A 13,733-nucleotide genomic window follows, 5' to 3' on the forward strand; every position below is an offset into this window, starting at 1 on the left:
GTCTTCAGCATGTTCACACTCAGCATTATCCTCACACTCAGCCGCTCTGAGATGTTAAATGATGATGATGATGATGGATCCAACTGAATGACAATCATATCTATTCTCACAGTCAGACCACTCCATTCATCCTCAACAGTTTAAAGGGACATTATGTAACTTCTCCTGTTATCTATTTCACGAAAATCTTTTACAGAAGTGGAGAGAAAGCTGGTAAAACGTGGGTCAGGTAAACAATACAACATCGCCATGACAACATATTGTCACGTGTATTGTTTTGCCTCGTGCTGACGGACCACTTGTTGTGTGTGTGTGTGTGTGTGTGTGTGTGAGAGGATGAGCTGGCCGGTCTCGGTGCAGCCTCAGGCTCTGGTGGACTCGTCTGATGAAGCTGATTGGTCAACAGAGATCTGTGACTGCTGCGATGACATGAAGCAATGTACGACACACACACGACATATTGCAAATATGACACACACACACACACACACACACACACACACACACACACACTTCCTCATTGCTTCACACAGAGAGAGAGACTCAATCTGAGAGACTCACACGATGATGAAAGAACTTATATGATTCTGGTGCTGTCACTGGGTTGTTCTTGTGTGTCAATGTTGTTGTTGTCATGTATTAAAGGGATAGTTGACTCAAAATTGAAATTTCACTCATTATCTACTCACCCTCATGTGGACTAAGGGCTGGGAGAAGTTTCAGAGTCCTCCGTGGCTTCTCTGAGTTACAGGGGGTCTCTATGCAGCACTGCATGTCCATATGACGGTTGCAAATGGATACCACTTTTCTTCATAACAAAAAGACACACCAAAAAACATCCAAATGCCCTCCCTTCCCATGGACCAGTCTGCCACCCAGTCCCCCCATTGAGCTGGCCAGCTCTCCCTGCCCCTGCTCCCTGTTAAAAGGGTTTTCCATGGAGTTTTTCCTCAGTGGATGTGAGGGTCTAAAGCGGCGTTCACACCGGACGCGATAGACACGAATACAATCGCGTCAGACGCTTCATTCGCACCGCTTGGTCATTTTGGATCATTCGCGTCCATCGCGTCATTCGCGCTAGACGCTCCGCCCGTTAATTTGAAAACCGGTGATCTCAACCTGCTCTCTTTCCACGTCGATTGTGGCTGATATCACCACCGTTGCTGCACTGTACTTGCTGTACAAGTCTCAGAAACACTGGAAAACCACCCGCCGTCGTGTCTGGGTTCACTGTGTGTGTGTGTTTTTTTTTTTTTTGTTCACTCTGTGTAGAAGACGGCAGCGGTGCCCACACACCAGCTCATATACAATTAGCTTCTCCTTCATGTTGTTCTGAGTGTAAACAACCGTACAGAGAAGTGACGTCGTCGGCTTGAACTCGGCGCTGATTGGATGTCACGGCGCGATGCCGCCTGAAAAGTTCAATATTTTCAACTTTATTCGCGCCGCTCCAGACGCGCCGCTCCAGACGCTTCATTCGCGCCGCCTCCGCCTGCATCGCGTGTCATCGCGCCATTTACATTGATTTTCAATGTAGAGTTGCCGCTCCATTCGCGTCTATCGCGTCCGGTGTGAACGCCGCTTAAGGACAGAGGATGTTGTTATGATGCCATGTAAAGCCCTTTGAGACAAACTGTTTGTAAAAAACAGGCTATACAAATAAAATTGCCTTGCCTTGCCTTGCCAAATACCTCCATAGTGCTCGTATGCGATTTGCGCCGGCGTCAGTGCGCAAGTCTCGCGAGATTTGGACGGACCAGGACGAGAAGCTTCCGCTGCAAACAAGCTTGAAATATAGACTTATTTAATTTTTTTCGGAACAATTTCGCATTTCGGAGCTTCAATACAAGACGGACATTACATACACACACACATACATACACACACACATACACACACACACCCCTCCCCTCCGAGCTCGTATGGCCCGCCTTTCGGAGCCTCCTTGTGACATGCGAGCCAGCCGGGGCGGATGGCTCCCATTGGTCAATTTCTATGCAGGCCCACGGCTGATAGACTGAATGGATTTTTTTGGTTCTTTTTGCTATTTATATTGTGTATATCGGACCACAGGACCATAATCGCTGTATAAACGATATTAATAATAATTACCAATCCTCCAAATTGTAGACCATAGCTTTAATAATCAGCTCTGACTCATTTGATCAATATTTAGTTTTCTTCACTTTTTGCATTTTTCTGTCATGTTTATTAAAATTTAAATGTTTGTGTTTGTTTCTGATATATTTTTACCCCCCAGCCTGGATGTGTGCTTTGTGTTTCTTGTGTTTCATTACTAATAAATATCCTCAATGTATCTTCATACTCATGAACAAGCTCTCTTCTTCTGTAGTTATTATTTTTCCTGAACCAACTGCGCCACCTTGTGGCTTTCTCATTATTACACAGTAAAATGAATCAACTGATCATGGCTAGTTTACAGCAAGCATTCTTCATATAAAAAAAATAATCCTGACAATGATTCTTCATACTGTTGCACATCTTCATTGTGGGATAATTGTCTCACAATGAGGGCCCACACACTTAATAAAACAGAAAGTGATGGGGAGGCATCAGACAGGTTTATGTGAAGGGTGTCAGGAGGAGGAGTCAGTGGAGCAGGTGGTTCTGAGGTGTAGAAGGTCTGAGAGGCAGAGGGAGGTGATGAAGAGCAGGATCAGGGAGTTAGGGATGCAGGAAATCACTGAGTGAGAGTTTTGTTATATTATTTTGATGGATAGGCAGGAATAGAGGGTAGGGTATTGATGACAGCTGTAGGGAGTGCAGGATGAGGGTGGTTTCTTTTGTATATATTTATCCTATTTGTTTTTCTATGTATGATATGGGGTAGTCTTGTCTGGCTCACACTCCAGGACAGAAGGTGGCGGTAATGCACCAAAAAGCTGGATGCCAACCGCCGTAAAACGAGAAGGAGAAGAGGGAGAGCTGCCTTCCGGGCCGCTGGGGGCGCTGTCTCCCCCCCTCTCTCTCTCACACACACACACACACACGGAAGAAGAGGAGTCAAACACGTGTGTCTGCTGTGGAGTGGACGCTGGGCCCAGACCGATCCTGATCAGAACACAAGTCCACGTGTGTCGCTCGCCGAGTCAGAACCAGAACCAGAACCAGAACCAGGATCAGAACCAGGATGACCAAGGTGAAGAAGGAGAAGGTGGCGGACGGGGAGGAGGCCGTGGGGAACGAGAAGTCGTATCAGGAGATGATCGCCAACGCGAACCCCATCGCTCAGCCGCTGGCGTCCAGGAAGCTCAGCAAGAAGCTGTACAAGTGCGTCAAGAAAGGTGAGAGTCTAGTCCGGTCCGGTCCGGTCCGGTCCGGATCACACAGACCGGTACCACACCACCACAAAACCACTGTAGAAACCACGTGGTCAAAACCTCCAGCTTCTCCTCAGCAGGTCTGCTTCGACCATGTGAATGTGGCGTGTGTGTGTGTGTGTGTTCGCCATTTTCCAGTCCGTGCTCCACCACAGACACAACACCGACACACTCACTGGAGCTGAACCGTGTGGATCCGGATCAGCCCGGTCCGGCTCGGTCCGGCTCGGTCTCCTCTCTGTGGGTTTTATGGCGCACGTGCCAAACTCTGTAAACAAACTTCCACAGTTAGATCAGATGATGATCATTGAAGCAGCCTCCGATTAGAGATAAAAACTGTATTTATCCCCACAGAGCAAATCACGTAACTTATAGTCTGCATCATTCCAAACGGTTGGACTGTTTGTAGTTGACATCATGGAGAAGTCTGTATCTGTCTGTCCTCAGGGATCTATAGATCTAGTCTAGTTTGCCCCTGATCCAGCAGGAGTACAGATCTAGTTAGGGTTCCTACACAAGTATGGAAGAGTATGGGATTTTATTTTTTTTTTACATTTCCATGTCTGGAAAAGTGTGGGAAATGGTAACTATTGTATGGAAATATATTTTTCTGGGTTTGGTCTTATGTTAAGTTATTTGGGTTATGTGCTATTAGCTTCAGTCTCCTGGAAATGATTTGGTGACATAATGGCATACAAATTCAGAATAATGAAAACAAATGATTAATTGCATAACTTATTTACACCAGTGGTTCCCAACCTGGGGGGCGGGACCCCCCAAAGATCCAGGGGGGGTCGCGAAGCCCTCTTGATTTTAAGGGGTTTAATAATTTTAATGTAATTACAATGTTAAATAAATGAGTAGGCTAAACATTTAATTCATATATGTGACAAAATCAACTAAATTCAAGGGCCACATTAAACATTTATTTGTGTATTTAAATAGATGAACAAATAAATTATAGGCCTATGTCAATAGATGACTGAATATCAACAGTTTTAAAACATTAAATATCAGCAATATCAGTCACAACAAATACTACTGATAATAGTATTTTTGGTTACAGAAGTTAATACATTTATAATTGATCAAAAAGCTAAGCTAGCAGCAAAACAAAGAATAAAACTGCTGATCTTCCTATAAAGTTATGCAGGGAATGTCATCATCTGTAGCGAGTATGAGCTGAGTGATTGAATTAATAAAAATACAAACACAATATTTCAGTTTAGCATTGGCTGATACATCAACTTGTTTAATCAAATACTGGCTAGCATGCTACAGTATGTTCAGCATGCTTCTTTACAAGTTACCAAAACCAGCATCTCACTCATCACCCCAAACATGAATATAACCCCAGATCTGACTTCACTGTGAGGTCAGGCCTATATAGATGATTGAATATCAACAGTTTTAAAACATTAAATACATAATATACAGCAGGGCAATATCACTCACAATGAATTTGAGAAACAGCACGGAACAATAAGAAAAAACCTGTGTAAAATTACAACATATTCTTCAGAACTTGTACTTTTAAAAACACAATTATGTTTTTAAAAGTACAAGTTCTGAAGAAATATGTTGTAATCCTACACAGGTTCTCCTGACTGTTTGTTCCATGCTGTTATTAAATTACTGAGATATAATAAAGTATTTCATGTAAAAGAAGTTATGATGTTCCTTATTTTATGTTATTTTACATCGGGGTGGGGGGGGGGGGGGTCACCAAAGTTTTCAATGGTAAAAATATGGGGCCCTTAAGAAAAAGGTTGGGAACCACTGATTTACATGATACACATCTAATTATTCAAATGTCACAAATTGGAAATGAACATTGAACCTATTCATAGACCAGATCAAACTGGTCACATTATTAGACCTCAGGGTCTCATGGTGTTCTCTGTGATTCCAGCTGCCAAAGTGAAGAACATCCGACGAGGAGTGAAAGAGGTCCAGAAGTTCATCAACAAGGGAGAGAAAGGGTGAGTGGGCAGACATGTTGGTCAGGATGAAACCCAGTGATGGAAGAACCGCCTTATAAAGTAACAGGGCTACTTTTCTCAGTAACAAGTAATCATAAAAGCCCGTTATAACGCAATTACAGTTTCTGACAATAAGATGCGCCGTTATTTGACTCAAGAAGTCCCATCACAAAATAATACACCTGTTAAAGGGATAGTTCACCCAAAATTCAAATTTCACTCATTATCTACTCACCCTCATGTCGACTAAGAGCTGTGAGAAGTTTCAGAGTCCTCCGTTCCTTCTCTGAGTTACGGGGGGGGGGGGGGGGGGGGTCGTCTGTGCAGCAGTATTTGTGTATATAATGGTTGTCAATGGATACCAACGTTCTTCGTCCAAAAAGACACACCAAAAAACATCCAAATACCTCCATACTGCTCGTCTGTAATGTCCCTCTTGTATTGAAGCCCCGACATGAGAAATTGTTCCGCTGGTCACAGGAAGAGCAGTGAACTGAGACACTGGGAGCTTCCGCTACAAACAAGCTTAAAATATAGACTTATTTAATTTTTTTCGGAACAATTTCTCATGTCGGGGCTTCAATACAAGAGGGACATTACAGGTGAGCTGTGTGGAGGTATTTGGATGTTTTTTGGTGTGTCTTTTTGGACAAAGAAAGTTGGTATCCATTGACAACCATTATATGGACAAATGCTGCTCCGCGGACCCCCCGTAACTTAGGGAAGGAGCAGAGGACTCTGAAAATTCTCACAGCTCTTAGTCGACATGAGGGTGAGTAGATAATGAGTGAAATTTGAATTTTGGGTGAACTATCCCTTTAAAGTGTATGTTATGTAGACTTTTTCTTTTCAATCCATCAACTAGTCGGAAAAAAGCAGTTTATCTGGAACTAACCAGCTCACTCAGTATTCCTCCACACAGGCACGCTCCGCCACCCAGTCAGTTGGTTAGTTCCAGATAAACAGGAGGTTAGGGGGGCCAGCCCAAGTCATTTGACAAATTTAAGCATTTTATTTTAAAAATAGTAACGCCAATAGTTACTTTCTCTGGTAATTAGTTACTTTTATGTTTTAGTTAATCTGTTACTTACTCCCTTAGTTACTTTTTGAGTAACTATAACTAATTACTTTTTCAAAGTAGCATGCCCAACACTGATGAAAGCACAGAGCACCTGTCAGTCCCCTCAGCCCGTAACAGTGTGTGATGATGTGTGTGTGTTGATGTGTGTGCAGGATCGTGGTGTTGGCCGGCGACACACTGCCCATCGACGTCTACTGTCACCTGCCAATCATGTGTGAGGACAGGAACCTGCCGTACGCCTACATCCCCTCTAAAGTGGTGAGTGTGTGCCATGCAGCGCCGCCGCATTTTTTGGCTCATATGTGACCCATATCGGATTTGCTTTTGACAGTGTGAACAGCACAAGCATTGAATCTGACATTTTGGAATCAGAATTAGGCCACTTTTAAATGTGGTAGCCTGCTACTCAATCTGATTTTTTTTTAATGCGACCGCAATCTGAACAGCCAGGTCGCATTTAATGCGACTTTGACGTAATTCTGACCCGTGTTGCACTGTTTTGTAAATGAATGACAAATAAAGTTGATTGAAAGGATGTGTTCAATTCAAAAAGTGAAACTAACACATTATATAGGACTATATGTCCATTACACACTGAATGAAACATCCCATGTCTTTATTTATTCAGTTTATTTTGATAGTAATAATTATGACTAACATTCAGTGAAGACCTAAAGTTCAGTATCTCCAAAATTGAAATATTGCAAAGGTGGTTGTTTTTTTAAGCATTTTTAATATAGAAATGTTGTCCTTCTGAAAACTGTGTCCATCTATATGCACTCAATACTTGGTCGGGGTTGATCACTGGAAATTGACTTTTCTGTGATATTGTAATGTAATTATTTGTTAATGGTGAGCGCCCCCCCCCCCCCCCCCCCCCCCCCCTGAGAATAATTCCTCTCTTTGTTGGTCCTGACCTGAGTATTACAGGTGTTATTACTACTCCACTACATCACTCACATCTGCATTAGTACATGAGTACTGAGTGGCTGATGGTGTATTATAACATGAATACTGCGGAGGTATTTTTACTTGATTGCATGCATATTCAGTAGTAACTGCTGTGCTATTACACAGTACTCGTTGGGTATTACCACTTAATTACATAAGTAATCAGTTGTTGTTACTAAATGATTGAAGGAGTACACACACAGTGGGTATTATTACTTGATGATGTGTTTGTGTCCTCTGCAGGATGAGTCCACTGTGGTTATTACTGTATGACTTGAATATTCAGTGGTTATTACATTATTCTGAGTATTCAGAGGTTACTTCTGTATTTTACTATGTAGTTGAAGTGGCTGTTACTGCATTGTTCCACCAGTACTCAGTGGTTAGTGCTGTTTTTAACAGGAGCATGCAGTGATTATGACTGTAGAGTGGTGGTTGTTGTTGTTGTTGTTTAATGACATGTTTGTAACCTCTGTTCAGGATCTGGGCTCCTCTGCAGGATCCAAGAGGCCCACCTGTGTGATCCTGATCAAACCCCATGACGACTATCAAGACGCCTACAACGAGTGTGTGGAGGAGGTGTCCAGTCTGCCCAAGCCTCTCTGACGTGTCGGCCAATGAGGGAGCAGCTCTGAGGTCACGTGATCCTCTTCCCTGCTCCTGCATCAGCCACAGCCACAGCAAGGCTAACAGTTTCCCTCTGCTTCCAGTGTTTGTGCTAAGCTAAGCTAGCGGTGGAGGAGAGGGCACAGGGGTTTTGTGTCTTTGAGTTTGTTTTGCAGAGTATCTGCAGGATGAGAGTCAGCCAAACAGGAAGCAGCTGACTGACGGACGCTGGCTGGTTGACACGGCAACATGTGTCTCAGGTGACCACAGGTGGACGGCTCTAAATTCACTGCTACTTTGTATTAGTGGCAGAGCAGACGGGTGTGGACTGAGACACATGTAGCTGTGCTCAGAGCAGCACATTGTTTCTATCTGACCCTGAACACTGATGTTTGTTTTTCTTTTGTACGGCTGAGATTTCTGTATTTTTCCTAGAAATCCATTTTTTGTCGCCTCTGGTTTGTTCTTTGTGTTTTTTAATTAAAAGAATCATGAACTGAGAGGCTGAGTTGATTGGTTTGTGAATAAAGTCCAGTCAAATAAAGCCCAGTGAGTTTAGTGTCAACAGGTAAACATTTATATGCAACAGTTAAAGGGACAACGAGGAGTTTCTATTTGGTTATAAAAAAGTCTCATATTAATGTGGATGAATCTACGTTACCACTTGTTAATGGTCCATTTTAGATAAATCTATGGTTTTGTCTCTATGGTTATTTTGTTATTATTAGTGGTGGTGGAAATGCTGGGCGAGCCGACCAGCGTTTCTTTACTTTCGGTTTCGTGGCGAGTCATGAGAATAACGCAGCTGAATCGCCGTTTATGGTCGGAACTACGACGGTATGTGATCGTCTTCCAACCTCTGACTTTAATTCTTGATGAATGAAAACATGAGTCTGTCTTGCGCCGGTCAAAGAATTTCACGGTGCGGAGGCTCATAAATGTAGTGTGAAAACACTTCGCTTTTCCAAAACTCCTCGTTGTCCCTTTAAATATGTAGAAATGCACATTTTACAATATATCTTTATCTACTGTATATAAACACACAGAATTGTGTTTTACCAGTGTAGAAACACTAAACCTAAACCATGGTTCTCATGAGTCAGGTGTTAAACATTGTGGAGTTTATCAATATGAATGTATAAAGTAAAGTAATGAGCTAAATGGGGAGCAGAAGTAAAGTACAGGGACCGTGTGTTCTCATGAGCAGATAAACGCATGATGTAAATGTGTCATAGCAGAGATGTGTACCATGCAGGATTATTTATAAATCTGACTCATTTAAGATCGCCATGGTAACTTATGCCAGTGAGCAAGCCTGTCCTGGATTGGACTAACTGTCAAATTCAGATGTGACAGGACGTAGAAAGAGACGGCTCTGTCTGGGGAATGTTTTCCATTAAAAGGCCTTTAGAGGAAGAGCTGCTGTTCAGTAAATGGTGTGGTCAGCTTCATCTTCAGACTAACAATAACAGCCAGGCTCCCCATCCTTAGTCAGCTCTTCAAATTCTGATTATTTTCATCAGCATGGATTAAAATACCGCAGACACACCATCATTCAGTAAAGAAGCCTACTGTTAGGTTATTACCTATGTATTCTAACTCAGTGGTTCTCAACTGGTGGGTCGGGACCCAAAAGTGGGTCGCGGACCCGTTCTGGATGGGTCGCAGACAGCTGGTCAAAAAAGTAAATATTTAATGCACATCTGATGTTGGACATGTCTTTTATTTTGAAAAATAACTTGTATTGAAAGCATAGACTGTAAAAAGAATGGACGTAGGCCTAGCGTCCGTGACGTCCCCCATTGGTTTTGGGGAGTCGTTTTTGTGACTCAAATATGGCGGCCTGAACAGCGCCATGTTGGATTGGCCGGCCGAGAACCCGCCCACTGGCCTCGAAGCAGCCTGTCTCCGGACCGCTCCGGACCTGTCACTCAAGGTTTCCGCGCCCTAATTGGCCAGAGTTTTAACCTAATAACAGTAAAACGGTAGAGTTAAAAAAAAATTCACCCCCCTCAGAGTGTGTGCGGGGGTAGAAACTATCGATTGAGAAAAAAAAACGTTCTGACACCAGGCTTTTAACATGTTTATTGAGGACGTAAAATCGGCGATTTTAACATGGGGGCCTATGGGGAATGCTCCCTTCTGACACCAGCCCCCAGAGGAAGCCGGGGGCGGGGGGATTGCAGTTTTTTGAACGCGGAAGTGAGCTTCACTTCTCAGACCCACAACTGCCCCCTTGATTGAAAGGCAGGCATCACGTGAACACATGCAGTTGTAATGGTCCTCCTCACTTTCTTATTATTTGCTCCATTTGCTCTGAATGCAAAGATATCAGTTTCTTATTAATGTGGCCTGAATGCAGTGAATCTTGTTCTGTTTTGTGGGTCTTTATTTTGTGCAATTTGATATTTATTCACTTTTGTGAACATGCTCTGAATGCAGAGATGCATTAGAAGTCAAATATATTGTTTTGTTGGTCTCCATTTTGTGCAGTTTGATATTTTTTTATTCACTTCCGTACATGCAGTTGTCATGGTAACTCCTCAGTTTCATTCATGTGCTCTGAAATGCACTTTGCTCAATAAAGAGCTAAATTAGTTTTTAAAGGCTTTTAAAAAAAAAATCTTGGTTTGAATTCTATAAAAGTGGGTCGCGACTTAATGACCATGGGACAATGTGGAGCCCAGAGTGAGACTAGTTGAGAACCCCTGTTCTAACTGACATCAGTTATTTAATAAATATTTTGTGACAGGCTGATTGTTATCTCCATGAAGACTGCTGTTCACATCTGTGAATAGCTTGTATAAGAGATTGTCGATGACGTAAAGGTGGTTTCAATAAATTCAGTGACAAAGGCAATGATGTCACTGGTCTGTATTCAGCATCCTCAGAAACACATGAAGGAGATTTTGTAAACAGAAACTCCTTCCACAGAATCAGTGTTGAGATAAGATGACTTATGATCACTGTTAACACATTTTAATGTGGTTTTAAATCACAGAAGCTGATTTTAAACACAGGTTGTTTCAAAGGAACAACGGCAACAACGGCAACAACAGCAATGTTGAAATCTCAAACCCAGCAACACACTCAGACAGAGACTGGTACATCCCAAGGACAGAACACCACACACCCACAAAAGCAATCTGGTGTATGCAGTCCAATGCAACGAGGAATGCAAAGACCTCTACATTGGAGAAACAAAACAACCACTGCATAAACGCATGGCCCAACACAGGAGAGCAAACTCCTCAGGACTGGACTCTGCTGTCCATTTACATCTCAAGGAGAAAGCCCACTCCTTTGAGGACAGCAATGTTCTCCTAGACAGAGAGGACAGATGGTTTGAAAGAGGAGTTAAAGAAGCCATTTTTGTAAAAGTAGAAAAACCAACCCTCAACAGGGGAGGAGGTCTGAGACACCACCTATCGCCAATTTACAATGCTGCCCTTTCATCCCTTCCCAGGAGACTCAACCATCTAGCCTCAAAGAACAACCACTGTTCACAAGTGGCAAGTGACTCCAACGACTGTCGTTAGAACACAATAGGGCACTAACGAAGTCGAAACCAACTTCCCACCAACGACTGTCACTCCAACGACTGTCGTTGGCACTTGGAGCACTAAAGGGAACCAGTGACATCATCACCCTTGTGAAACGCCCACACAAGAGGTTAAATAGTGAGTCTCCACACCAGATAGTTGGACCAGTCCCAGCCTGGTCAGCTGCGTACATGAACTGATGAAGCCTCTTGGATGAGAGGTGAAACGTCTTCCTAGACAAATAACTAAGTCCAGTTGCTTTCGATTTAACCTCCTTTGAAATACTATGACCTGGACAAATGAGAATATGCACCGGCCCAAACACAGGTTGTGTTTTATCTCCCGTTCTCTTCTCTGTGTACACAAACAACATCACCTGTAACAGCGAGGGAATCAGCCTTTTTAAATATGTGGATGACATGGCCCTGGTGGCTCACCGGACTGGCACCGCTGCTCTGGACCGGTATCAGCAGGCTGTTGAAAACCTGGCACAGACTTTGAACCAGCTCTGTGTTGAGCTAAATGTCCAGAAGACCAAAGAGCTGTGCTGGGGGGGCAGAAGAGAGTCAGCAACCGCTCTTTTGAAACCACTCAGCATCCAGGGTCAGCTGGTGGAGCAGGTTGAGTCTTTTAAAGGGATAGTTCAACATTTTGGCAAATTGGCCCATTGCCATAATCCCTATAGTCATAGCAGTAGGTTCGTTTCCTTTATTTGTCAGTGTAAGCTATTTTTAGAACGGCGGAGCAGAGCCGTGAGCTGCTCAGAGCTACGCTACGGAGGCTAATGGAATTTCTTGGTTTCCCTCATCAAACTCATCAAATACACAATCCCAAAACTCCAAAACACTTTTGTGGACAAGTTGTGACCTGCACATTCACCACGCTATGAGATAACGGAACGTTACGAAACGGAGCCCTTTTCGAGGTAAATACAGGGTAAATACAGAGTCTGCTTGCTGAAAAACTGTCCCTGAACGCAACGCGCATCAGCGGTTTTGCATGAATTTCTCTCTAAAACAACTCTGTCTGGTAACCCCCTCCACCACTGCTTCCAGCTGCTGCCACCAGGCAAACGCCATAAGGTTCCACTGGCCAGGAAAAACATCGACAAAAAACCCTTCATCCCCTCTGCAATATCCATCCTGAACAATAAAAAATGAACACTGCTGCTTTTAACAGCCCCCCCCTCCTCTTTTTAGCATGATTGCACAACATTCTTGTTTTTAATGTTTGTTTGTTTCTTAGTGTTTTTTATACAAGCCTGTCAAAGACGAATTTCTGACAGACAATTAAGTCTATCTATCTATCTATCTATCTATCTATCTATCTATCTATCTATCTATCTATCTATCTATCTATCTATCTATCTATCTATCTATCTATCTATCTATCTATCTATCTATCTATCTATCTATCTATCTATCTATCTATCTATCTATCTATCTGACAGGCAGCATCTTACTGTTTCAGGATTTGCCAGGTCAAACATTTGCCAGTTCCTAAATAGAGAAGAGATTGCCCCTGCACAACTCAGATAAAACTCCACATTGGTGCAGGTGGTGTCAGGAACAAAAACCATGAAAAAAGAAAAGAAGGTTCCACCGCACTCAATGGGGTACATTCAATAAATTTATTGTTAAATTAACCGCAGCAACGCGTTTCGCCCTGTGGGCTTCATCAGGCTGATGATTTTAACAATAAATTTATTGAATGTACCCCATTGAGTGCGGTGGAACCTTCTTTTCTTTTTTCATTTGCCAGTTCCTCTTTAGTCCAGTCTTGTTTTCTCTGTATGAATATCAATTAACTGTAATAATTATTTTTATTTTAATATTATACTTCTTGGTTGGGTTCTTTATGATTTAGTACTTCAAGTGAAGTTGGGAATGCTTCTCTGTATTACAGTATAACAGAATGCATTCTGTGTTTTCCTTTTTTCTTTTCTTTCTTAAATTTCACAGATTTATAAGGAAAATGCCACAGTCCTGGTTACTTTAGCATGCATTTCCAAATGTTTCTGCTTCTTCTGTTTGACTCTGGGCTGTGGGTCACAGTTCACCTCCATAGCTCTGGTGGTTGCTGCAGAGGTTTCAGGGACGAGTGGAAAAGCCCTGGGGTAGTTGATATCTTGATACTATATCTACACATGATGTGTGGTGAATGTCTGAATCATAACAAATAAAAGTCTGTTCTGTTAGAGCAGGTGTAGTAGAGGCTGAGCTGGAGCCTT

The 13,733-nt window shown here is 42.8% G+C and overlaps 1 protein-coding gene across 1 annotated transcript; it reads left to right on the forward strand.

Moving 5' to 3' along the window:
* Positions 1–3,026: 3,026 nt before the first annotated feature.
* Positions 3,027–8,461, forward strand: nhp2 (NHP2 ribonucleoprotein homolog (yeast)). Its single transcript, XM_083985929.1, has 4 exons — positions 3,027–3,305; positions 5,254–5,323; positions 6,557–6,662; positions 7,836–8,461. Exons 1-4 carry the CDS (start codon positions 3,152–3,154, stop codon positions 7,959–7,961), a joined length of 456 nt encoding a protein of 151 aa, XP_083842055.1. The 5' UTR covers positions 3,027–3,151; the 3' UTR covers positions 7,962–8,461.
* The last annotated feature ends 5,272 nt before the right edge of the window (positions 8,462–13,733 follow it).

Source organism: Trachurus trachurus (assembly GCF_905171665.1).
Source record: "Trachurus trachurus genome assembly, chromosome: 14".
NCBI classification, from domain to species: domain Eukaryota; kingdom Metazoa; phylum Chordata; class Actinopteri; order Carangiformes; family Carangidae; genus Trachurus; species Trachurus trachurus.